The sequence below is a fragment of the Babylonia areolata genome, chromosome 12 (genome assembly GCF_041734735.1).
Source record: "Babylonia areolata isolate BAREFJ2019XMU chromosome 12, ASM4173473v1, whole genome shotgun sequence".
Taxonomy (NCBI): Eukaryota; Metazoa; Mollusca; class Gastropoda; order Neogastropoda; family Buccinidae; genus Babylonia; species Babylonia areolata.
Window position 1 is genome coordinate 30,781,100 of NC_134887.1, and position 27,550 is coordinate 30,808,649.

Consider the following 27,550-nt stretch of genomic DNA (forward strand, 5'->3'; position numbering starts at 1 on the left):
AGAGACAAGACAAGACAAGACAAAGACAAGACAAATTCTTTATTTCGAGTATAATAGATAAGCACTGGTGTGCTTTTTTTTTTTTTTTACATCCAGTCCCCGCCCTGAATAGGGTCTACACTACACAATATTTAATAAAATGAAAGCATGGTGTTAGTAGAGATACACAACAGAGGGGGAAAAAATATGAATAAATCAAAACAAAACAACAACCACACACACACACACACACACACACGCACGCACGCACGCACACACACACACATGACATACAGACGATAAATCGAGGTCCTGTGTGCAGCACGCACTTGTTGCACTGAAAAAAGAACCCACGACAACAAAAGAGTTGTCATTTGTGACAACAACAACAACAAAAACAACAACAAAAACTGTGTAGATGAAATACACTATGATAATTCTGTACGTAAATGTATGTTATCTGTGTTGATTGTCATGGAAATAGGTCCAAGGTCAGAGTCATGGCATCCGATTACACTACACTGATGGGAAAAATTGTGGCGGTACAAAATGAGACAAGGGTTTGCGTCACTGTCTTATCAAACATGGTTGGTGTGATAAGAAGAGAAAAAAACAAACCAAAAACAAACAAAAACAGCTCGCACAGAGAAGAGTTTTGGGTTCTTTTTCAGTGGTTCGAGGTCACAATATGGCATCGTGGAAATAGGGTAGAGCTTGGAGGGGGGCCGGGGGGGGGGGGGGGGGTTCCATCCAGTTTTTCGAAGTTTCGAACACAAGAGTCTTGGAGACATCAAGGCCACACCAATGCGTTGAGCAGATGCGAGGCATGTTAAGGCATCTGCTCCTTTCTTTAAGCAGATGTGGAGTAGCGCATATGGATCTATCCGCACGCTTTGACGCTTCCTTGAAAGTTAAACTGAAAACTGAATTGAAGATCTTGTCTTTACTGGCATTTGTATATTTATTTTAAGTATCGTGATTGGTGTCCACGTTAGTTATGATTACTCGTTTACCTCTGATGTGCATGTGAGTTTGTGTTCAAACTTCATTATTCGCGTTATGCAATGTGCTGCATGTAGCTTTTTAACAGCAGGGGAAGTTTGTGAGAAAACGAATCGAATCACGAATATCTTTTTAGTTATGTGGAGCTTATATTGCAGGCGTTCTGGCGGAGGCAGTTCGGAGCTGGGACTTGTGATCCAGTGTTCACCAGGGATCAGGGTTCGAGGCCCCGTTTCGGTATGGTGTTGCCTCCTGAGGAAAGACGTTTTACTCCTATTTTTCCTCACTCCACCCAGGTGTGAATGGGTACCCGACTTCGGCTTGAGGAAGGTCAAAACGGCGGAAGGAGAGGACTGGGCCCCGTCTTCCCATGCCGAGTCCTAGACACAGTGGATATGAATTCACTGCCTTCCTGTGCCAAGCCCTACACACAGTAGATATGAATCCACTGCCTTCCTGTGCCCAGCCCTGGACACTGTGGATATGAATTCACTGCCTTCCTATGCCCAGCCCTACACACACTGGATATGAATTCACTGCCGTCCTATGCCCAGCCCTACACACACTGGATATGAATTCACTGCCTTCCTATGCCCAGCCCTAGACACAGTGGATATGAATTCACTGCCTTCCTGTGCCCAGCCCTGTACACAGTAGATATGAATTCACTGCCATCCTATCCCCAGCCCTAGACACAGTTGATATGAAATCAATGCCTTCCTATGCCAAGCCCTACACACAGTGGATATGACTTCATGCCTTCCTATGCCAAGACCTACACACAGTGGATATGACTCCATGCCTTCCTATGCCAAGCCATACACTCAGTGGATATGAATTCACTGCCTTCCTATGCCAGGCCTTACACACAGCAAATATGAATTCACTACCTTCCTGTGCCCACCCCTAGACACAGTGGATATGAATTCACTGCCTTCCTGTGCCCAGTCCTACACACACTGGATATGAATTCACTGCCTTCCTATGCCCAGCCCTAGACACAGTGGATATGAATTCACTGCCTTCCTGTGCCCAGTCCTACACACACTGGATATGAATTCACTGCCGTCCTATGCCCAGCCCTACACACACTGGATATGAATTCACTGCCTTCCTGTGCCCAGCCCTGTACACAGTAGATATGAATTCACTGCCATCCTATCCCCAGCCCTAGACACAGTTGATATGAAATCACTGCCTTCCTATGCCAAGCCCTACACACAGTGGATATGACTTCATGCCTTCCTATGCCGAAACCTACACACAGTGGATATGACTCCATGCCTTCCAATGCCGAGCCATACACTCAGTGGATATGAATTCACTGCCTTCCTGTGCCCAGCCCTGTACACAGTAGATACGAATTCACTGCCTTCTTATGCCCAGCCCTAGACACAGTGGATATGAAATCACTGCCTTCCTATGCCCAGCCCTGGACACTGTGGATATGAATTCACTGCCTTCCTATGCCCAGCCCTGGACACAGTGGATATGAATTCAGTGCCCTGATGGCTGTCAGAGGATGTGGAACCTTCAACTTGTATTGGTGAAGATTTGTATTTGTATTTCTTTTTATCACAACAGATTTCTGTGTGTGGAATTCAGGCTGCTCTCCGTAGGGAGAGTGCATCACTACACTACAGTGCCACCCTTTTTTTTTTTTTTTTTGTATGTGTATTTTTTCTTGCGTGTAGTTTTATTTGTTTTTCCTTTCGATATGCGAGAATGAAAAAAAGTATTTAATGAATGCGCACATAAAGTGCATGTGTGAAAATATATGCAACATTTGTTAGCCATACAGTGACAGAAACGAAGACCTGTTCCAACAGTTCACCCACCTGGGATCCTTCATCAGCCAGAAATCCTCTCATGGGCGGCAAAGACAGCACCAGCACTGTCCAGACTGAAACCTGTATGTCAGGGCAACATCTCTACAAAAACATACGATCAGACTCCTGCGTGCACTGGAATATTCCTCCTCTTTTTCTTTCTTTTTTTTTTTTTGTGGGGCCTCCTTCCTCTTTTTTCCCACTTTTTTGTTGTTGTTTTCTTTCCTTTTTTTTTTTTTCTCTCTCAATAAACTATCAAATACTCTTTACTCACACCACTATTGACAGCTTTCGTTCAGTTTTTCCTATTGTCTGGTGCAACAATTGCCCCAGAGTGTCTTGCGGCATTCGATCTAGGAGTGTTTGAGGACTGTATACAGTTGTCTGGGTTTGTTGTTGCTCTCATGTATTGCTGCATACGTTCCCGAGTGTAACAGGAGGTTCCTTCTTCCTGTATGCATGCAAGACATGGACCCTCTTGGCGGATTTGGTAAGAAGAATCCAGACCATGGCAATGAGGTGTCCTGGCAAACTACTGCACATCAGGTACACTGACCACACCACCAGTGGACGAGTGCCCCAAACCATCCTGCAGTACATTGTACCACAGAGAACAAGTGCACCAAACCATCCAGCAGTACATTGTACCACAGTGAACAAGTGCACCAAACCATCCAGCAGTACATTGTACCACAGAGAACAAGTGCACCAAACCATCCAGCAGTACATTGTACCACAGAGAACAAGTGCACCAAACCATCCAGCAGTACATTGTACCACAGAGAACAAGTGCACCAAACCATCCAGCAACACATTGTACCACAGAGAAAAAGTGCACCAAACCATCACGCAGCACATTGTACCACAGAGAACAAGTGCCCCAAACCATCCAGCAGTACATTGTACCACACGAGAATCTGCTGACATCAGTTAACAAATGACAGCTGCACTGGTATGGCCACGAACCAAAATCCTGTGGCCTTGCTAAAACAACCCTCGAAGGAACTGTTCAGGGAGGAAGACTGAGAGGGAGACAGATAAAACCAATGGACTGACAGCACTGCAGACTGGACAGGAAAACCATTTTGCAGAGACCCAGGCTTTGACACACAATGGACAGATCTGGATGAACATGGTGAACAGTTCTTCTGCACAGCGCCCCAATCACTCTTCACAGAGCTGAGGAAGACAACGGCGAAGATGTATACTGTACCATGTGAACATCCCTCCCTCACACACACACACACACTCACACACACACACAGAGAAAAAGAGAGAGGGTGGAAGTGAGAGAGAGAGAGAGAGAGAGAGGGTGAAAGTGGGAGAGAGAGAGAGAGAGGGAGAGTAAAAACAACAAAACAATATTCACACTGCACCTGAATCTTTAATGGAATCAATTTTGGGTCATGTAGCACCATTTTCTTTCACTCTCAGGACTCTAGCAATTGACACTGTTGCTATGTTCAAGTTGATCATCACTCAAGGCTGTGTCAGGACTGCCCAACTAAATAAATAAAAAATCAACCGCGATTAACACAAAACACTTCGGGAACCTTCCATTTAATTTATCATCCCATGATTACAACAACCAAAAAAAGTATAAAGAGAAATTTAAAAACAACTACTCCAAAGCCACATTAAAAAAAAATACAAGAAAAGGCCATGTAGGCCTATAAAACTACAGAATGGACAGCTGGTGCCCATACCAGTGTGTACAATATCACTTAGGAGAAGTGAACATGTTAATCATGAAGACTTTTTGGATGTATAACTTCAGGATTTAACTGTTTACGGCCCTGGCCCCCCACCCAGGCCCTCCCCCTCCCTCATCCCCCCACCCGCCCCCCTCAAAAGGGCTGTGGCCTATATGAATAAACCATCTCAATCTCAATCAGTCTCAGTGTTGATTGAGACTTTCCTGTTACCGTTGTGGCCTATATGAATAAACCATCTCAATCTCAATCAGTCTCAGCATTGATTGCGACTGTTTCCTGTTACCGCTGTGGCCTATATGAATAAACCATCTCAATCTCAATCAGTCTCAGCGCTGACTGCAACTTTTTCCTGTTATCTTTCTTATTAGTCGTCAAGGGGTTAAGCCAAAGATTTTTTCCCCCCGAATAAGAACGAGCTTATTCGTCATTCTTTTCTTAAAGAAAATCCCTTTCGAACGCTTCTGCTTCTGCTTAACGGACAAGAAAAAAGTATATTTTTAATAGACTGCAATACAAGTATTGTGTCTGTCAAAGGTAAGGGCTCCACGTCTTCGATTTTATTTTTCGAAATGTTTTTTTAATAATTCAAATGATAACAGAAAAAGTTCTCTCTCTCTCTCTCTCACTTTGCCCTTGTCAACAGAATACTGAAAGTCAGTTAAAAAGAAAAGAACACTCCATATGGATTGACCCACTCTGTGTGGAGGTCACAAAATGCCTGTCAACGCACTTCACAAAAACAAGAAAAGGGCCACTTCATGAAGCAGACACTTCATAAAATGTTTTAGAAAATAAATCAATAAAATATATATATATATTTATAAAAATGAGAGATGGTTCAAATTATGCAAGCTGCCCAAGGTCTACCACTAGCCTCTCACTGAACACACTGACGGCTGTTTCAGGCACATGTGTGTCATCAACAGCTTGAAAAAGCGTTTCAAAATCGGTGTTTCGACCAAAAACTGACTTGTTCTGTGGTTTTGTTGTTGTTGTTTTTCTTCTTCTTCTTTTTTCAATGACAGCTGTGAATTTTCATTGGGGGTTTGGGGGGACACACACACACACACACATGGAAATGCACATGCAAGAAAGCACCTCTGGTTATGAGTGCTGTTTATTACACTGGCTGCATACACACACTGCTGTTTGCCGGATGGGAATTCAGCATCCTTTCCCCTACTCTCCCCACAAGAAGAAATACTGCGCAAGTTCCCCAAGTGATCCTTAACTATTGGTGAACCCTGTACACAAACAATAGATTCACTGGACAATGAAAACATCTAACACTACCGCTAATAATAATAATAATTTATATCTAATTAATGCTGAATCTTGTGCAGAGACAAATCAAAGCGCTTTCATACCAGTCATTCACACGGATGCATAACTCTTAAACTGGAGAAAATGAGAGACAAAGAAGAGGCAGGGGAAGGAGGCTATCTTGGGTTTTGGAAAAAAGGTGGGTTTTAAGGCCAGACTTGGATAATTCCTCTTATGACACAAAATCACAATGACTGAAAAGGTAAGAAAAAAAAATCAACCTCTCGTCACAGTGTTAGTTGTCAAGGAGGTGTCAGTTTCAGTTTCAGTAGCTCAAGGAGGCATCACTGCATTCGGACAAATCCATATACGCTACACCACATCTGCCAAGCAGATTCCTGACCAGCAGCGTAACCCAACGCTCTTAGTCAGGCCTTGAGAAAAAAAAAAGGGGGGGGTGAATAAATAATAGATAAATACATAAAAAAGAACTACTATTAATAATAATAATAAGTATGTTTAAGGCGCAAAAACTTGATAAAGTCAACTATAAGCGTACATAAATAAATAAATAAATAAATAAATATATATATATATTTTTTTTTTTAGTTTGTTTTTTTTAAGAGAAAAAAGGAAGAAAAAAAGTAGTAATAATAATAATAATAATAATTAAAGGAAATAAATAAATAAATAATAAAAAAGACAACAATGATGATAAATAAGCAAATGTAAAAACATGGAGACACACATTCACATATTCACCCACATATGCATAACAGATATGCACCAAACATGCAGTCTCACAGGTGTCAAAGTGTGCGGACTGATCCATACACGCTACACCACAGCTGGTTACAGGGAAGATGCTGTTCTGAAAAGCCCTCTGAATGTGGGTCTGAAAAAGGAACATTAAAACAAATTGCATTACACTGGTCTCGACAACAGCAAGAACAACAAACCAACAAAAATAAACACTAACAAACAGAAGGTTGGTTGTTGTTGTTGTTTTTTTTAACATGGTTCATGCGTATTCATCCTTTATCGCACTGTAATAACCGGCACAACAATTCATCTTAACATACGTAATCATGCATAACAGAGCTTAAATGCAGACACATCCTCATATGTGTGTGTGTATGTGTGTGTGCGTGCGTGCACGTTCGTGAGGTTTTTTTCGGTTCTTTTCTTTTCAGCTTTTTTTTTTTAATAACACACACACACACACACACACACACACACAAACACACATATACACAAAGGAGAGTGTATTCTGAGCCTTGTTTTTTACACATGACTGAACTAAAGTAATACACCCTGTGGGAATGTCGGTGGCTCTTTCAGCGTAGATGATATCCCCGCCTTCTTGAAATCTTTTTTTTTTCCCTAAAAATAGAAATCTTTGAAGAGTCATGGCCTAGAAGTAACGTGTCCGCCTAGGAAGCAAGAGAATCTGAGCGCGCTGGTTTGAATCGCAGCTCAGCCACCGATATTTTCTTCCCATCCACTAGACCTTGAGTGGTGGTCTGGACGCTAGTCATTCGGATGAGACAATAAACTGAGGTGCCATGTGCAGCATGCACTTAGCGCACATAAAAGAACCCACAGCAACAATAGGGTTGTTCCTGGCAAAATTATGAAGAAAAATCCACTTTGGGAGAGCAGCCCGAATTTCACACTGAGAAATCTGTTGTGACAAAAAAAGAGAAATACAAATACAAATCTACATGGATAGATAGATAGATAGATAGATTGATTGATAGATAGATAGATAGATCTTTTTCTGGATGATAACTGGATACTCTTCATTAACACTCTTCTTTTTTTGTGTCCAGCATCTGTAATGTGCCCGCTAGCAACGTTTACACAAAATTTCTCCATGCCGGAAACTACCTAAAGTCAAGATGTTCTGTGCCAGATTTCTGGCATATGCCGGACGACTTGCACCCCTATTATACATCATTTTGTGTATTTGTGTACAAGTAAGTTTTTGTTCACGTTACGGAGGTGTTTTTTTTTGGTTTTTTTGTTGTTGTTTTTTTATTCATTTACATAATGAATTATTTATTTATTCATTTATTTCTCTATCTATTCATTTATCTATTTGTTTTTTAAACACATTGAACCAATGCTCGAGCGCTGAAATTCGTTTCAACAAAACCATTTTCCACGTTCCTATTATCTGTATAAACCGCAAGCCAAAGGAACTAACTTCTAAAGTATTCCTGGGTCTTTCAAAAGCGTGTCAATTTGGAGGAAGAAAAAAAACAAAAAAACACAATCAGTTTCTGTATGTTTTCTGCACACCCCCTCTCCCCCCCCACCCCACCCCCCCCCCCCCCCCCATGCCCTGTGAGGTCGGGAAGCCTGCCTGGGCTGTAAACTACCCAGGGTTGTAAGGGTGAACCCTGAAAAAGTGACGGAATGGTCAACGTCATGTTTTTGTTCTTGTTGCTTGTACTGAGTCCAGCCGACCGCACAGGGCCATATCAGGACCGTCAAACCATGCAAATGCTCAACCGCGTCAACACAAAACTGTCACGTCTACAACAAACACTAAGACAAACCCACAAAACACAGTTAATGACGCAGTATCCCAACCATATTACTCCTTCGGGCAAATAAGACTAGGCCATGATGAGGAGACCAGCCATTCCGCTTAATCTATCAACCCCAGATTACAAAAAAAATCGTAAAAAAGGAGAAAAAAACAACAACTATACTTCAAAGCCAAACAAAAAATACATAAAAAGGCCATGTAGGCAAATAACACTGCAGAATGGGCAGCTAGTGCCCATCCCAGTGTTTACACCTCACTACCTAATCACCAGAGCAAAACAGCACAGATAGTACATCAGAGACTGTGCAAAAGAGAAAAAAAAAGTGTCAAGGCTTGCTTGAAAAAAGAAAGGGGAATGGGAAAGCAGAAAAAGGAGACAACAGTGAAGGAAGAAAAAAAGACAGAAAGAAAAACAGTGATAGAAATGAGGAAATTTCTAGCACAGAATTTCCACAAGGTGGGGGCGTGCTATATATACTGAAAGACCCCTGGCATCAACACAGGGTTTATTATTTCATCCGAATGACTAGCGTCCAGCCACCATTCAAGGTCTAGTGGAGGGGGAGAAAATACTGACGACTCTGCACTCAGATTCTCTTGCTTCCTAAGAGGACGCGTTACCTCTTGGCCATCACTCCACTATAAGCAGCAAAGATAAACAGATGAGTAAAATAACTAGAGCAAACCTTTCTCAAGTCAGATGAGGGTTTCCATCGTCAGGGCAGTGGTGGTTAGTCTTCCTCGAAAAACATCTGGACCAGGTCGTCTTTGGCACACTGGGCTTCCTCCAGTCTCTGGGACTACAGGAACAGAGGTAATGATGATGATGATGATGATATGATGATGATGATGAAAGTTCTTCTTCTTCTTTTCATTGCTTGTTACTTCTATTCCAGTTACTATTCTTATTCGCCACTCTTATTATTTTATTTCATTTTATTTCTTTACTTTAAAGTTTTGTGTCGTTCTTTATTTTTATGTTTTGTGTCGTTAAACGGGCAGAATTGTAAAAAGGCCTTTACTGTGCCTAATTTTTTTCCCATTAAAGATTCAAACAATCAATCAATCTTCTTCTTCTTCATTCGTGGGCTGTCAACTCCCATGTTCACTCGTATGTACACGAGTGGGCTTTGACCGTTTTTACCCCGCCATGTAGGCAGCTATACTCCGTTTTCAGGGGGGTGCAGGCTGGGTATCTTCTTGTTTCCATAACCCACTGAACGCAGACATGGATTACAGGATCTTTAACATGCGTCTTTGATCTTCTGATTGTGGTATACACACAAAAGGGGTTCAGGCACAAGCAGGTCCGCACATATGTTGACCTGGTGAGATCGGAAAAATCTCCACCCTTTACCCACAAGGCGTCGTGTGAGTAAGTGGAGCCTGAGTGAATGACACAGGAAACGAATGATGAGCGCCTAACGGCAGCTGTCAGTCAGCTCTACCCAGGTAAGGCACCCTGTTGAGCATAATTATAACTCCTCGTTTGTAAAGGGCTTTGAGCTTGGTCAGTGATGGTATTCATATCAATCAATAGATAAATCAATATGAATAAATCAATGAATACATCAATAAATAAATCAACAAGTAATTAAATCAATATATAAAAAAAAAAAATGAATGAACAAATCAATAAATAAATCAGCAAGTTATTAAGTGTAATGTATATTCTATGGCACCAAATCTCGTGCAGCGATGACAAATCAAAAGCGTTGCGCTCCAGTCATTCACACACACACGTAATACATGCGTTTGAATGACTGGTGAAAAAGCACTTTGATTTGTCTCTGCACAAGATTCAGCGCTATATAAATATAATAATTATCACACACACACACACACACACACACACACACACAGCCCTAATTCAGGGGACAGACAGAACTGATAAACAAATACATCCAAGTAAAAAAACGTTATGGAAAGGCAACAACGTCAAAAGAATTAAATGAATTGTGAGAGACGTGCAACATGGAACACACCACTGAAAAGGTCAAATCAAATCAAAATGTGGAACAAACAAACTTATACTTAATGTCATCAATATGAAAACACACACACAAACACACATACAGAAACACACACACACACAAACCGAGCGCGCAGGCATACATGCACACGCACACACTCACACACACACACACACACACGGTGCGTGCACATGTGAAATATCACCCAGAATGAAAATGTTACACTGAAGAACACAGAGACAGAGGGGGGAAGAAACAGACAGACAGATGAATGGACGGACAGACTGACAGACAGGCAGACGGACAGACACAGAAATAGACAGACAGGCAGATAGACAGACAGACAGGCAGACAGGTAGGAAAGACACACGGACAGAAAGATGATACAGTGTTTTCAGAGTCATGCACAAACACACAAGCCCTGGATTGTGAATTGTCTAAAGAAATGTAGAATTTTTTTTTTAGTTAGTGTGAGTGAGTGAGTGAGTGAGTGAGTGTGTGTGTGTGTGTGTGTGTGTGTGTGTGTGTGTGTGTGTGTGTGTCTGTGCGCAAGAAAAGTACTTTGTTTCATTTTTATGATTCCAGTGTGTGAACTAAGCGAGTCTATGTAATAACCCTGTTTCCCACACAAATTGACACTTCGACTAAAATTGAACAGCAGTGATTTCATTATTTTAGCTGAAATAACCCTTCCTTCTACATTAAACACACACACACAGACACACAGACACACACACATACACACCACAAAGCACTTTTGCCTGACACACCTGTTAATGGCAGTAATTTCATAATCAGAAGTTCAATCAACCATAACTGACTGAGCCCAGCAACTGAGCAAATCTACGGCGTCAAAATAAGCATACCTATGTTTAATCAAAAATGGTTTCCATCTTCCTACATGCGGCAAAAACCACTAGCCAAGGGAACTAACTTCTACAGTATTTCTGGCTGTGTCAATTTGGAGGAAAAAAACAGTCATTTTGAGTTTAATTTTTATTTTCTGCATTTTTCAACATGGATTCGGCATGGAAGCCTGTCGAGGCTGTGAAATCCCTCTGGCTGAATGGGTTTAACGCGCATTTCAGTATGCGTGCGTGTGTGCGTGCATCTAAGGGTCCCGGGTTCAAATCGTGGTCATGCCGCATGGTTGGTAAAGGGTGGAGATTTTTTCTGAAATCCCAGGTCAACATATGTGCAGACCTGCAAGTGCCTGAACCCCCTTCGTGAAGAAGATAAAATAAAAATACTCATGTTAAAGCTCCTGTTATCCACGTCAGCATTTGGTGGGTTACTATGGAAACAAGAACATATCCAGCATGCACCTTTCCTCTCCTCACCCCCCCCCACCCCCCCCCACCCCCTGGAAACAGAGAATGATGCCAATGTGCCACTGTGGCAGGGGTAAAAAGCCTACTCATGCCAAAGAGGGAACGTCGGAGTCGCAGCCCACGAATGAAAAAGAAGAAGACAACCAAAACCTGTGAATATACACACTTCACAAAACGTTATGGACCACATTATGAAAGCAAGCATGTTTTCAGAAAACGTTTTTAAAAAAAACATCAAGAAATGATTTAAACCATGCAGGCTGCATAAAGTCTACCACTGACCTCTCACTGAACACACTGATGGCCGTTTCTGACACACGTGCACCATGGACAGCTTGAAAAATGTGTTTGAAAAATTAAGGTTTAAGCCAGTTATTTAGTGATGTATGAACATTAGCTGTAGTTTTTCATTGTAAGTGTAGCCAAGCGCTTAGCTTCAGATAGCGCTCTTAGGCTTACCTGGCTGAGCCTGACAGCCAGAGCCTGCTCTCTCTCTCTCTCTCTCTCTTGCTGCATTGCAAGCAGTGTGTGTGTATGTGTGTGTGTGGTGTGTGTTCCCACAACGGCTAGTGTCATCGCCATATCGCTGCACTGTTTTATCTCTTCTCTATTCTCTTCTTCTACCTAAAATTACGTTTAAGTAACATACTTACCGTGACCCACTAGTGCAGACTCCGGCAGGGGTCTGACATTCCTGTCCTGTGCAAACTACTATCCACCTATGTGGAGAAAACGAAAGTAGCTATGGCCACCTCCCGGAAGTAGGTAACCTCCCCTTTGCCCCCCTGACTAGCGCCCTGGAGAAAAACCCATTTGTGACTGGCCTCTATATGTTCCTGGCCTGTGCGTGAGAATTCTTGTCTATCCTTTAATTCAGTCAATCAATCATTAGTTAGTTCTTTAGTACCGTCCCCTTATATAGCACTCAGGTACACAGCTACATAAGAAAAGAAAAAAAGAAAGTGCACATACAAGAAAGCACTTGTGGTTATGAGTGGTGCTGACCACACCGGCTGCAAACACCGCTCTTTGCCAAAAACTCAGCATCTTTTCACCATGCCCTCAAGAAGAAACATTCGCAAGTCCCCATGTGGCCCTTTAACTTTTTGTGAACCCTGTGGATACACGTTCAAATCTCCTATCACTAAGTCAGGCCACACACCCGGCTGAACGATACACCAATACTCACAGTTCCCATTTTCAGCAGAGTTGGCACAGACTTGAGCGACAGTTTGGACGTCCTGAATACATTCTTCTGGTCTTTCCAGCTAGACAACAAAAAAGAGAGAGAACAAAAAGAACATTAATAACATTCAAAATATATATACTGATCATGAAACACTTGTTTTTAATATAATAAACTATAAATAGACTGCTGACATTCTGGATATTATCTTTTTTTTATTTTGTTAATGTTCTAATTAAAAAGAAAATGATAATAATAAAAAAAATATTTCTAAAAATTCTGACTGACTGATTCTACTGGGGGAAGTCATCAGTCCATCACAGTCCACCACTCACACCCTTGGAGAACATTCTGAAAACATTTCTTGTCAGGCAATCTTTATAGAATCAGGGCAATCCTTTGATTCTCTCTCTCTCTCTCTCTCTCCATATATATATATATATATATATATATATATATATATATATATATATATATCATATGTATGCATACATCTATATCTAGAGAGAGAGAGAGAGGGAGATGGGATATGTGTGTGTGTGTGTGTGTGTGTGTGTGTGTGTGTGTACACAGCGGTGTGCAAGCCATGTGAGTTTGTGTTTTCTATAACTCAATGAAACTTGAAAGCTGACACTGGTTATGAGATGTGTAACATTTTTAGTTCATCTTGTACAAACATGTGTGCATGAAGAGTGTTCAGGCATGAACAAGTCTGAATTTCTATTGACGGACTTGGGAGACCAGAAAAAAACCTCTGACCTTAACCCATCAGATGCTCTGACCAGGGTTTGAACCCAGGGCCCTCAGGATGAAGGTCTAGTGCTGTAACCCCTCAGCTGTTTTTGCCTTGTCAAAACGGGGTCACACACAATCACATAAACGCAAGCACAATTTGTTATATCACGCACACACACACACACACATACACACAGCATTATCATTTTTGATTGCATCCTTGACAATCAAAGATACTGGAGAAGGTCTGCTACAAAGTCCTACAGGACAGAGTTGTTTGAAACATTTGATGTTAGGCTGGTCTGATTTTTTTTAATTCTTATTTTTTATTTCCTATCATCTTCCCTGTGCTCCTTTTTTTTTTCTTTTACTTCTGAAAATTCTTTCTCCACACAGACACAAACAAACAAACGAGTGCATACACATATACATTCTTAAATTAAGCACACACACACACACTAACATGCACACACACTTAGTCATACTCATGCGCATGCATGCACACACGCAAGCAGGTACACACTGTCATACCTTCCCTCCTCCCCTCTCCTTTTCTCCTGCTCCCCCTCCCCACTCTCCCCTTCACAGCCTCCGCTGTTTTTACCTGTCTAATATCACTCAGAGAGGATAGATGTAAAATTGAAGACTACTACTACTACTACTACTACTACTAGCACACACACACACACACACATACAAGAAGCTCACAACAGGAATGATGGAATGGCATGGTGTGTTCTACATTGGTTCTACATAGCCTATCAAATGACATACTTTGCTCGAAGCTTTATTTTCTTCTCTCTCTGTCAGTGGCAGTTAATATCAGAGACTGACATAGGCTTACCGATGGGCCAACAGCCAAGTCAGAGCTGTATGATCATTTGTTGCTCCACTGCAATGGGAATTCATGTACACCTTATAGTTGCTTTTTTTTGTGAAGGACTATGACTCCCACACTATAAAAGGCAAGATTGCACTGGCTCTTCATGCTGCAGGCTTTGGGGCTATTTGGCCTTTGGGAACCACCCCAATGTCGACTGTAGAATTCTAAAGTCCTCTTGGCCGAGAGTGGGGATGTTTCTTGGGCCAGTCACTCTCCACTATAATAAATTCAAGCCCAGATATAAAAGAACAGTGAGACCAGGAGAGTTGAGTAAACAACACTAAAGAGAAGTAACTCTCTCCATTTGAAAGGTACACAACTTCAAGTCAATACTGCTTATGCTACAAATTCAGCTAGTACACACGTAAATAAAAGGTATATACTGGAACAAACCCAGACACTTCCTCTAAAAAAGGAACATCCGGACCTGTCCTTATACCCATCATTTGACATGTGCACATAGCAGCAACAACTGAAGAAGAAAAGAATGTGCTAACAAAAATAAGCTTTTACTTAAGACTGGCATAGTCTTTGAGTCTTGAACATGCCACACAGAACACACAGACAACACAGAACAAATATATGTTACACATGTGTTGTCAAGCCAAGATAGTCAGGAAAGCAGGTGTGTCCTCTGCTGTTCTGACAATCATATGATGATAAGGTGACTATCATACTGAACCACTCACAAGCTTCGTTCACCGACTCCGCAGTGAATCAGGACAGCATCCTCAGGTGCGAACTTCACGTTCCTTGCTATCACTGGCTCCGCTGTCAGCACACAAAATTCAAAGCATGAAATAAAACACATCCAAAAATCACATCGCCAGTTCTCCTACATATAGATAGCAACAAAACCATGAATTCATTATTGCTTGTTTTCCTACACATGGATAGAAGCAAAACCAAGAATATATTATAGGTGTATTATTTTTCTATTAAAACTTACACAGAGAAATAAAACTAAGAATTCATCATAGCTTTATTCTTTTTCTATGAAACATTTCAAAAAAGAATGATTAAATTTATACTTAAAAGTTAAATCAATAAATGTATCATGAAATGCATGAAACATTACAAATTATGGAACAAGGACCACCAAATATGTAAATCTGTATTGTATTAAGTTTTGCTATTTCTGCCTGCAACCTGAAAGGGACAACTGCTTTGCTGCCCTGGGTTCTTTTATGTGCTCTGAGTGCATGTTGCACATTGCACCGTGGTTTTTCAATTCGGGCTATTTCCCTTTCCATATGTGCAAGGCTACTTTGTGTCCCCTGGTATGATTACTGTCCTTTAGAGTGAAAAGATTTTGTATAGTGCTCTTATCATAATGTCCATGTAGAATCTTTATGTCTCAATCACATCACCCCTTAACCTGGGATATTCCAGGCTTGGGAGTTTCAAACTAGTTAGTCTCTCTTCATAGGACATACTACCTATCCCTAAAACTAATGAAGACATTCACCAAATCAAACCTTTTTTCACACTTTTTTACTGACAGGGTTGTTAGCTTCTGGAATAATCTGCCCAGTAACATTATCACTGCAGGAACACTTAAGTTTTAAGAATTTATTAAACACTGGAGGGATTATGGATTCCAAGTTAATTTCTCCATGGGAAGCTAGCCATAACATTAGTAATTGCGCACTCTTATATAAAGTTATAAATATATAAAAATAAATAAATAAATAATCCTAATTGATCAGGCAAAAAGGCTGATAAATCTGGAGTTTCAGACATGAGACTGAGAGGTCAACTTACCGGCGACACAATCTGGGCACCAATTGGCTCCATTCGCATCCTTGGAACCGGAGAACAGTGCGAACACTGTCTTTCCTTTGTTATCTTCAATCGCTTTGTTGAAGGCGTCAAAACCCTCGACATGAATTTCTTGAACCATTTTCGTCAGTTTCGTCTGCTGCACTACGCTCCGCGCACGTGACTATACAACTTCCGACTACATAGGAAGTGACGCTTTGTGATGGGCGGAGGGGGAGGATTCATTATCATCAAGCCATTATTAACATGTTTGTTTTCCCCCGATTGTGTTTTGGGCTTATGCTCAGTTATTTTGTCCGAAACCCCGGGCACCGAAAACTATTCTCGTTGTTCACCTCAATGAAATTATCATTCTGGCAGCGCAGCATGGTGCGCCAAATGCATAGTATCAGTATCAGTATCGAGTAGCTCAAGGAGGCGTCACTGCGTTCGGTCAGATCCATATACGCTACACCACATCTGCCAAGCAGATGCCTGACCAGCAGCGTAACCCAACGCGCTTAGTCAGGTCTTGAGGGGAAAATTAAAAAAATAATAAAATAATAAAAAATAAAATAAATAAATTTTAGAATAATAATTAAAAAAAATAAATAAAATTTTAAAAATAACAAAATGCATAATGATTTGATTGATGGTACTCTTATGCATAAAATCAAAAAGAAGCCCAGAGTACTTCTTGCACACGCAAATGCGGAGGTTCCTTAACTATTACTCAGCTTCAAAGCAACTTGTCAGTGATGCCGTTCGCATGAGTTACGGTGTTGTTTGCATGTTTGCACATAAAGTTGAATGTGCCATCAAGGAAAAATACCAGTGGGCACATTATCATAAATCACACACACACACACACACACACACACACACACACACACAGACAGTCTATAAAAATTATGTTCCCCCATGTCTATGTTCCCTCAGGTCTATGTTCCCCCAGGCCTGATGATGGAGTCTGCCGTCGGTCCGACGGATGAGTAGGCAGGCAGGCTTATCTGTCGGTGTGTGTCCTCTTATGGGAGAAGAGGCCGATTCTGGATGCGCAGCACTTCCCACAGGTGTTGCAAGGGAAAACGTCTCCAGAAGTTGCGTCCAGCTTCCTTCGCTCACGCTTCTCCTTAATGGCCAGCATTCTCTTGTTTTCAAACTTCTTCATGCCACTAGAGCACAGCATCCTCCAGCGACAGCGGTCAAGGGCATCAGTTTCCCAGGAAGTGATGTCTATGTCAAAGGCTTTGAGGTTTGTCTTCAAGGTGTCCTTGAAGCGCTTGCAGGTTCTTCCAAGTTCACGGTGGCCTTCCTTCAGCTGGCCATACAAAAGCATCTTCAGGATCCTGCTGTCTGTCATGCGGACAACGTGTCCTGTCCAGCGTAGCTGGCACTGGATCAGCAGGCTTTCGATGCTGGGCAGGCTGGTCCTCTCTAGGACCTGGAGGTTGGAGACCCTGTCTTGCCACTTTATGCCGAGGATCTTTCGTAGGCATCTCTGGTGAAACTGCTCAAGTTGTTGAATGTGACGGCGATACGTCGTCCATGTTTGCAACAAGGTGGTCAGCACAACAGCTCTGTAGGTTTTCATCTTGGTGCTGAGCCTGATGCCTTTGTTGTTCCACAGCCTGTTGTTGAGTCTGCCAAAGGCGGAGCTGGCCTTGGCAATGCGCAGCGTCACTTCTGCATCAAGGGCTCCGGTGCTGCATAGGGTGCTGCCCAGGTAGCAAAACTTGTCGACTGACTTGATCTCTGTATCATTGATCTTGATTGCAGGTGGGGGGGAGGCACTGGCGTTCTGTGAGCTAGCCGGTTGGTACATGGACTCGGTCTTGCTGAGGCTGATGGTGAGGCCAAAGCACCTGCAGGAGGTTGAGAACCTGTCCATAATGAACTGCATCATGTCCTCATGGGTGTGTGCAGCAAGCTCACAGTCATCAGCGAACTCTCTCATCAGTGCCTCAAACACCCTGGACCTGGCATGGAGTTGCCGCAAGTTGAAAAATTTGCCATCTGTGCGAAACTGAATGTAGATGCCCCGGTCACAGTCTTGGAAGGCGTCAATCAGCATGGCAGAGAAGAGAATGGAGAACAGTGTGGGTGCCAAGACGCAGCCCTGCTCAACTCCATTTACCATAGGGAACGGATCCGACATGTCAGTATTTTCCTGTACTCTCGCTTGCATGCCATCGTGGAAAGACACAATCAGCTGGATTAGGCTCTCTGGGCAGCCGAACTTTAGGAGGATCTTCCACAGACCATGGCGGTTCACCGTGTCAAAAGCCTTAGTCAGGTCTACAAAGACCATGTGGAGCTCCTTGTTCTGCTCACGGCACTTCTCTTGCATCTGGCGTACAGCAAACACCACGTCACATGTTCCCCTGCCTGAGCGGAAGCCGCACTGTGCTTCAGGGATGACTGTGTTGGAGACATGGTCAACCAGTCTGTTCAGTATGATGCGGGCGAAGATCTTGCCGGCGATGCAGAGGAGAGAGATTCCACGGTGGTTGTCGCAGGGCGTTTTGTCTCCCTTCTGTTTGTAAATGTGGACAATTGAGGCATCCTTGAAATCATGGGGGACCTCCCCTCTCTCCCAGATAGACTGGAACAGGGCGGTGAGCTTGTCTGTCAGCACCTCGCCTCCATACTTGTAGATGTCAGCCTGGATTCCATCTGCTCCTGGTGCTTTTCCTGACGTTGTCAGCTTCAGGGCCTTCTGGGTCTCGACCTTGGTGGGAGGGGCAGCTAGCGAGTCATTGACTGGTAGCTGTGGGAGGGCTGCAATTGCCTCATCAGATATGGACGAGTCCCTGTTGAGGAGGGTGGCGAAGTGCTCTGCCCAGCGGGCAAGGATGTCTTTCATGTCTGTCAGGAGGGTGGTCTGGTCCGAGGCTCGGACAGGGGTTGATCCTGTGACTCTCGGCCCATACACAGCTCAGAGACCATCATGGAAGGTCTTCATGTCGTGAGCATCAGCAGCGGACTGAAGCTCTTCGGACTTTCTATCCCACCAGGTGTTCTTCATCTCACGCAGCCTCTTCTGTACGAGTTGATTGGTTTGCAAGAACTGGTTCTTCCTCTGGCAGTCTTTATCGGAAATGTGATCCTGATGCCGTATATGCAGTGTTCAGGAGCTTGGAGATTCCAGAGTCGTTCTCGTCAAACCAGTCTTTGTGGCTCCTCTGTACAAAGCCGAGTGTGTCAGCTGCTGCTGTGTACACAGCATCTCTAAAGGTGCTCCATACCTCTTCTACATCAGTCGATGGAGGAATTTCTTGGAGAGCTACTTGGATTTGCTGCTGCAGCATGTCCTTGGTGATAGGGAGGCGGTGGATGTTCAGCTTCCTAGGGGGTTTCTGCCTGGCTGGTTGGAGATTGCGTGCAAGTCTGATGTTCATCTTGCTGCGTACCAGGCGATGATCCGACCAACAGACTGCTCCTCTCATGCAACGTGTAGTGGAAACATCACCTCTGTCCCTCTGCCGGACAATCACATAGTCCAGCATGTGCCATTGCTTGGAGCGGGGGTGCATCCATGTGTTCTTGTACTTGTCTGCTTGTTGGAAGAGGGTGTTGGTGATGGTCAGTCCATGCTGCGCACAGAGCGAGAGCAAAAGCAGTCCGTTGGAGTTGTACTTGCCAGTGCCGTGCTGTCCTAGGACTTTTGGCCACGAGGAGAAGTCCACGCCGATGCGGGCATTGAAATCCCCAAAGATGATCAGCCTGTCCTTTCTGTCTACCGCTGAAATGATGCGGCTGAGCTCCTCGTAGAAAGCTTGTTTGATGTCATCAGGGTTGGTCATCGTCGGGGCATAGCAGCTGATGACTGTGGCGAAGCGATCCTTGGACAGCTTCAGACGCAGGGTCATCAGCCTGTCGTTTATCCCATGTAGAAGCTGTCAAGATGTGTGCAAGTTTGGTTCGTATGGCAAAGCCCACGCCTGAGGTTCTTGGGGTGCCATCTGGCTTCCCAATGCAGTAGAAGGTGTAGCCCCCTCCAACTTCCTCCAGCTGGGTTTCACCCGCAAACCTGGTTTCGCTCAGGGCTGCTATGTCCACCTGGTAGCGATCAAGCATTCTAGCAATGAGCGCTGTGCGTCTTTCTGGTCTGTCGTCTCTGTCTAAGAGGGTGCGAACATTCCAGGCACCCAGAGTCAGGGCATGACTCCTGGTTCTTTTCTTTTGTTGTTTTCGACCGCTGTTGTTGGATGTCCAAGTAGGTGCGGTTTCCTACTAGGTACTAGGTGAGGCAGGCTTTGTTTGGGGATCCTTTTATCTCCCCTTCCCCATGTGGGGAGAGCAGTGCTGTCCCTAAAAAGGGCTGCTCTGACACTGTGGGAGGATACAGGCGCCGCATCTGCCCCAGTCTACGGCGGACGACCATCACCCCACAGCCGCCTGCATGGAGACGGAGTCGTGACTAAGAACTGCCAGCAGCATCCTCTGCCTGTCCCCGTTACCACTTCTCCATTTATTATCATAAATCACACACACACACACACACACACACACACACACACACACACACACACACTGTCTATATATGTTCTCCCATGTCTGTGTTCCCTCAGGTCTATGTTCCCCCAGGCCTAGGTATGCTTAATCATACATACACTGCCGTTAGGTACTCAGCCGGCAGTAGAGATCAGTGCTGATCAGTAGTCAGCAGTGGTCAACAGTGGTCAGTGCCCGGCAGTGGTCAGTGATAAGTGGTGGTCTGTAGTAGTCAGGGTGTCATGATAATGCGCAAACGTGAAAAAACAGCGCAATCCGGCTGAAGCCTTTTGCGTCAGTAGTGGTCAGTATGTAGCGGTCAGTAATGGTCAAACACTTGCTACGACATACCGAATCGTAATGGACAGATGTAATATAGTAACGCAGTCTTGGTCAGTCGGCAGTGGTCCTAGACCTGCCGCCGGGGGGAATATAGACCTGGGGGAACATAGACCTTGGGGAACTTAAACCAGTGGCTGAAGGAATACTTGTTAGAACTTCATTGACCTTAGGGAACATCGAGCTGACTCCCATAAAATCCGGATATTTATGAACAAAAGTACGTTATACTGTTTCACACACACACACACACACACACACGACAACCCCCCCCCCCCCCCTACCTCCCCCCTCCTAACCCCACCCCACCCCATCATCATCATCTCTCTCTCTCTCTCTCTTCCCATTTAGAAGTGAGAGAACGATGACACACATGTAGAACTGAGACTGACAATGAATGCCGGGGTCAGTGATTGACATGTGACAGCTGCACTGTCTGACGGAGCGCGCGCGCGCGCACACACACACACACACACACACACACACACACACACACACACATACACACACGCACACACGTGTACACACACACACACACACGCGTGTACACACACACACACACACACACACACACACACACACACACACACACACACACACACACCGTGGGTGTCTTGCCATGCATGGAGACATCACCCACACGTTCAGAACTAGCATACGGCTTGTGGACCTGGTAGCCTAGCATTTCAGCGCCGAGGCATTGACATCTTGGTTCACACAGTATGTACGTCTATCATAATAAAATCATTGTGCTCTGGGCATCGTTGATACCCCTCGAGAAAAAATACACCGGTCTGAATTGATTTTTTTAAAATTAACAACAACAAAAAAAAACAACCGTGACGATCTCTCTCTCTTTCTGTCTGTCCCTGTCTCTCTGTTGTATTTTGATTTTTTTCCTTCTTTTTACTCATTTCTTTAGCTTCATTTAGGGCGAGGGCTGGATGAAAAAAAAAAAAAAAAAAAAAAAAAAAAAAAAAAAGCATGTTACTTGCTTATCCATTACCCTCGATAATAAAGATTTTGTTTTCTCTTGTCTCGTTTGTCTTGTCCTCTGTCTCTGTTCTCAATAACGATAACCGCAGGGCCTTATTGAGCAAATTATCATTGTCGTTCTCTCTTCAGTTTTCTATCTCTCCTTGCTCCATCTATTTATCTTCTCCATGTCTACAATCACACTTGACCTTGTAACAAACAGAAGCTAACAGCTCTGCGACTCCCAGTTCAACTCGCCGGTATACACGAGAGGGCTTTTACGTGTGTGATCGCTTTTACGCCAACATATAGTCAGCCATACTCCGTTTTCGAGGGTGTGGGGGTGCACGCTGGGAATGTTCTTGTTTCCATAACCCTCCGAACGCTGACATGGATCACGCTGCATTCGTATACACGAAGGGAGGTATACTGAGGCACCAGCATGTCTTTACATCTGTTGATCTGGATGCTCGGAAAAATCTCCACCCTTTACCCATCAGACGCCATGACGGGGATTCGAACCCGGGACCTTCAGATATGAAAGTCCAACATCAGTTTTAACCATTCGGCTGTTGCGCCCGTCGCTCTGGTAGCCTTCAGACAATACCATCATTGTCATGTTCACACAATGGCTGAAACCCGAGGGACGCCACATTCACTCGGTCAAGTATCCCTCATTCAGAACGAGAGTCTGAGTGACCTGACCAAGTCTTCACGTGAACTCAGCAACACGGACGTCTATTTATAGGTTCGTGGCTCAGCAATTCCTCTCGGATCCCCGCCATGCTGACGCCAGTCGAAGCATCCAGTCCTCTTCACAATGACCCATGCCCACCCCGCTGAATTTCAGGAATCTGACATGTGACCTCTGACGCACTCATAATACAATGAAGAATGGGGGAGAGGGGTGGGGGTAGGAGGGTGGGGGTGGTTCAAGTCATCTGCGCAAATTAGTGACATAATTCATAATGTCTTCACTGAAGGAGCTTGTGGCGCAGCACTTGACACTGATGACGTTGTGATGCGTTGGCAGCTTTCCGTGACTGGAACAAGGCTGCCATTGGCTGAATGTGACACAGGAAGATGATGTGTCCACGCCACACACATCCATAAAAGCTCCAAACCAGGGGTCAGTACTGAAACCAAACCATTTTGTAACACCAACAGAGTGCAGACTTTATCCACTGAACGATCTTGCAGAACAAAACCTAGTGACAATGGCGTGGAAAGTTCTGTCCTGTGGTGTGTTTGCCATCTTTCTCAGCATTGTCGTGGAAGCAGAGCCAGTGGTCAGTTCACCCCAAGAGGACAAAGCCCAGCTGTCTCCTGATCCTCGGCCTGTTCTCTACAACACCATTGGTCAAACATCCAGAGAGGGGACACTGCTGCAGCTACGAGATTATGTGAAGCAAGGGGACGCTATTGTCAAGGAACGAGTGAACGACATGTACAGCAACCTGAACGAACAGCTCAAACAGGGAGACAAACTCTTAAAGGAGCGGATAGAAGAGGGATTGACACACGAGAAGGAAGAACGGAAGGAGGGGGATGACAGACTGAAGGAAGAGCTGGATGAAGACGTAGACTGGCTGAAAGCGAAGCTGGCCAAAGGACGACGCCGTGTGGAGATGGAGTTGGCAGAAGGGGAGGCAAGGACGAACGAAGAGATTGCAGAGCTGAGGGAAGCCTTTGAGAGACTGCCAGACAGCGTCAAGCAAGGGACTCTACCGTGAGTACATTGGTGTTCTTGATCTTGATCAGTATACATCGCATAATCCAGCTGTGTGACGTTTTCTGTCATACACACGCACAAGCGCGTCAGTGCACGCACAAGCGCGCGCGCGCGCACACACACACACACTGACACACACCACTCTCTCTCCCTGACTCGCACGCGTTTTTCAGTGTCTATGGTGTGTTTGTTTGTTTGTGTGTGTGTGTGTGTGTGTGTGTGTGTGTGTGTGAGTGCCAGGTGTGCGTGTCTGTGTCTGTTTGTGTTATCACTCGCAAACGTAACTTTTAATTGATTCTTACGTCTGCTAAAGCTGATGTGTGAAGCACTTTTTGAAGCAAGCAGAGTGCTTGGTTACACGAACATCACACAAAGCAGGGACTGCGAAATAAGGGAAAGAACACAGGGACATGTTGTGACGTATAAACTCTCACTGGACAGGGACGGTGCTGTGATGGAAGACCTGAAGCAGCAGATGTCTGACTTCCGAGCAGAACTGAACACCACCCAGAACCAGCTACAGACCACCCAGGACCAGCTACAGACCACCCAGGACCAGCTACAGACCACCCAGGACCAGCTACAGACCACCCAGGACCAGCTACAGACCACCCAGGACCAGCTACAGACTACGCAGGAGAAAGTGCAGACAACCCAGGGCCAGCTACAGACAACCCAGGACCAGCTACAGACTACCCAGCACCAGCTACAGACCGCACAGGAAGAGATCAGTCTGCTTAAGGCCAGTGACATTGGTAAGGAGGCACTGAGCAAAGCCAGTGTGAGCAACAAGCAAACAAACAAAACAAGAGCAAAATATTAAAAAAAAATATATATATATATAAAAGGGGGTGGGGGATAGTTATAAGTGTCTTGATTTTTTTTTTCCCCAGTTATAAGTTGACATGACTTAATCAACTATTTGAAATAAGACATTGTTGTGAGACACCCGCGCCCCCCTCCCCTCCCCAGAAAAAAAAATAGCACAATGTCATTCAATTTGGTAGCATTATATAAATCTACCTCTACGTGTTTCTGTGTGTCCATATATATATATATATATATATATATATATATATATATATATATATATATATATATAATGCGTTTATCCATGTTCTACTAGACACGTATTGAACATTTCAAAACACACGAAGTAGAAGAGAGTGCGGCTTTGGTGTCATTCTTCATCTGATATTTCCAGAAAATAAGGAGCGGATTAACTCTACGCAGTCTGATCTTCGGAATGCACAGGGTGAGATCGGCTCCCTAAAGGCCAGTGATGCTGGTGAGTAGGTACTGCAGATGACGTGAACAGAATGAGTGGTGGTGGTGGTGGGTGTGGGTGTGGGGGTGCCGGGGGGACGGGGGGTTGGGTGGGGGTGGGGGGCGGGCTAGGAGGGTGGTTTGATTTGGAAATGACAACAACCTTCGTGAATTAAGACACTTTAAGAAATGGTCACAAGAAGAGATGATATACAATAATTTACACAAAATAAACTTCGCGCTCTCTGTTTGTCTACTGATTTATCTATCTATCTGTCTGTTTAATATCTATCTATCTTATTCTATCTATATATCTATCTGTCTGCCTATCTATCTATCTGTTTTATGTGTCTGTCGACATGCCATCAGCATGGCTTCAACGAACATTCTTGAAATAAGACACTGTGACAAACGTAACTAAAACATCCTGTATCCAGCATATCTGCTACTGTTCATCTTTTTTTCCGTGTGTGATTGCAGGTTCGTCATTTATCAGATGGGGGCATGCAGCGTGCCCAGGCAACACTTCTCTGGTCTATTCTGGTGAATTCTGATTGCCGTTTGACTTCTCTGTCTGTTTATGTCTGTTTGTACTACCCGACTGTCTCTTTCTCTGCATGCCCCTGTATCTGTCTGTCTGTCTCTCCCTCTCTAACTTGCCACAAAATAAACGCATGATTATTCCAGACACACGTCCTTAGGGGGAAAAAAAAGTGGAGTCTCTCTTAATTAACTGAAAAGATTTATAAAGATACAACTGATGCTAAATTTCGAACAATGCTTGAGAGAGAGCAAATGCGAATGCGAACAATTTTATTCAGATTAGGCCCAGGCCCCTGACTAAAGGGGGCACACATAAGCTACTTCAATCACAAAAGTGAATATTGAGATAGAACGTCGAGTTATGGATAGTAACAATTGTTTTCAGAAGACATTCACATTTCCTTTGTAGTCTAAGGTCGTCTAAGTTGCAACCAAACGTAATCATTGAAGAGCTTTGCAAGTGTAGAACACCAGATTATTTAGTACAATTTCGTTTCTAGAGGACATAAGCAAATTCAATCTGAAGCTAGAAACTACAAGTTTTATGAAAATATTTAGGCTGAATATATATCATCCTCAAGTCAAGAAGAGCAGGACAGCCAAGCATAAAATGAATTTCATCATCCTCACTGTCGTGGCATAACTGACATAACATTTTATCGACTTTTCTACTGTTAAATCTAGAGCACTGACGTGCAATGTCTGAGACACCAAATCTTAGTTATGTCAATGCACATTTAACATATCGATTCATTACAATTTCAATGTAGGGCTCAACATGATGATTTAACTAAAACATCCTGTATTCAGTAAATCTGCTACTGTTCTGAATATGATCATGCCAGTCCTGCCATCTGCAGTCAACAATTCTTTGATTAAAGCCGTTTATAAATCCTGTTGTATTTTCAACACCCTGGTTATCCCAGACATATGCAAATCCATTAGAGCCCAGAGAGTGAGAGAGAGAGAGAGAGAGAGAGAGAGAGAGAGATGGGGGTCGTTCGGATGCAACAGAGGATGAGAGCAAGAAAAGTGACAATTGAACGAAGTGACTTTTCTTCCTACCCCTCTCGTAATATCATGTGGGACAGTAACACCAAAACAGTCGATGTCAGTGATATTGCCCGGGGTGGTTACAGGAGTGGCGGGGGGAACACGGCACATTGACACCGGGGGTGGCTCCAACTACCTGTGTCTGGGGATGACGCCGGAGGTGGACCCCACTTCTCCGCCAGCAGGACGTCACAGCAAGCTGGGAGGCGCAGAATACGAGGTCTCAGGTCGTGGCAGCCGGGACGTTGTGTGCTCCGTGTGTCGGGCCCCTCAGTCCACAACCCTCATGATTCCCGCCACCTGGACCTGCCCAGCTGGGTGGACTACCCAGTACAGAGGTCACCTCATGACTGAGGACCCGGGCAGCAAGGGTAGAACGGAGCACGTGTGCGTGGACAAGGCCAAACAGTATCGTCCCGGTGGGCAAAAGAGCGTTAGTGCCATCGAGTTGTTTTACACGCTCAGTGTGTGCGGTACTCTCCCCTGCCCTCCTTTCGTGGGCGGGACAGTGGTGACCTGTGTCGTCTGTTCTGTGTAGTTTGGGACTGCACGGTTCATTCCCCTGTGCCCCCCCCCCCTCCCCCCCCAAACACACACCCATTTTTTGTCTCCCTTTCTTTTTCTTCTTATATATATATATATAAATATATAATTTTTAAAAATCATATAAGCCAGGCAGCATAATTCAATTTTCCAGATAACATCATTTGTGTGATAGCTTAACCAAGGACACACTTTTGTGCGTTTTGATGTTCCGTGATTGTGTGGAAATGGCTGTTTTTTTTCCATTTATTATTGTTATTTTTATTTATTATTATCTACTGTATGTTAATCTCTCTTAGAGTGGTGTGGTGTGTACAAAAGACAATGGCATAGCATTCACAATTTCATTGTTCCTTACATAGAATAATGAATAAATCATTTGACAATG

The 27,550-nt window shown here is 44.0% G+C and overlaps 2 protein-coding genes across 2 annotated transcripts; one reads left to right on the plus strand and one right to left on the minus strand.

Moving 5' to 3' along the window:
• Nucleotides 1-4,178: 4,178 nt before the first annotated feature.
• Nucleotides 4,179-16,416, minus strand: LOC143288521 (thioredoxin domain-containing protein 17-like). The gene is made up of 5 exons (XM_076597104.1): nt 16,218-16,416; nt 15,143-15,224; nt 12,839-12,917; nt 9,032-9,145; nt 4,179-6,683 (listed from the first exon to the last, which is right to left on the minus strand). The coding sequence occupies exons 1-4, from the start codon at nt 16,354-16,356 to the stop codon at nt 9,077-9,079; spliced, it is 369 nt and encodes a 122-aa protein (XP_076453219.1). The 5' UTR covers nt 16,357-16,416; the 3' UTR covers nt 4,179-6,683; nt 9,032-9,076.
• A 6,736-nt stretch (nt 16,417-23,152) lies between these two features.
• LOC143288522 (uncharacterized) lies at nt 23,153-27,550 on the plus strand. The gene is made up of 5 exons (XM_076597105.1): nt 23,153-23,754; nt 24,199-24,512; nt 24,962-25,045; nt 25,504-25,566; nt 26,706-27,550. Exons 1-5 carry the CDS (start codon nt 23,243-23,245, stop codon nt 27,155-27,157), a joined length of 1,425 nt encoding a protein of 474 aa, XP_076453220.1. The 5' UTR covers nt 23,153-23,242; the 3' UTR covers nt 27,158-27,550.

Coding starts and splice junctions, on each gene's coding strand:
- LOC143288522 (XM_076597105.1), top strand. CDS start 23,243: ATGGCGTGGAAAGTTCTGTCCTGTGGTGTGTTTGCCATCTTTCTCAGC. Junction 24,513..24,961: donor GCTTAAGGCCAGTGACATTG/GTAAGGAGGCAC, acceptor TGATATTTCCAG/AAAATAAGGAGCGGATTAAC. Junction 25,046..25,503: donor CCTAAAGGCCAGTGATGCTG/GTGAGTAGGTAC, acceptor GTGTGATTGCAG/GTTCGTCATTTATCAGATGG.
- LOC143288521 (XM_076597104.1), bottom strand. CDS start 16,356: ATGGTTCAAGAAATTCATGTCGAGGGTTTTGACGCCTTCAACAAAGCG. Junction 15,225..16,217: donor GTGCCCAGATTGTGTCGCCG/GTAAGTTGACCT, acceptor GTGTGCTGACAG/CGGAGCCAGTGATAGCAAGG. Junction 9,146..12,838: donor CTCTGCTGAAAATGGGAACT/GTGAGTATTGGT, acceptor CTGTTCCTGTAG/TCCCAGAGACTGGAGGAAGC.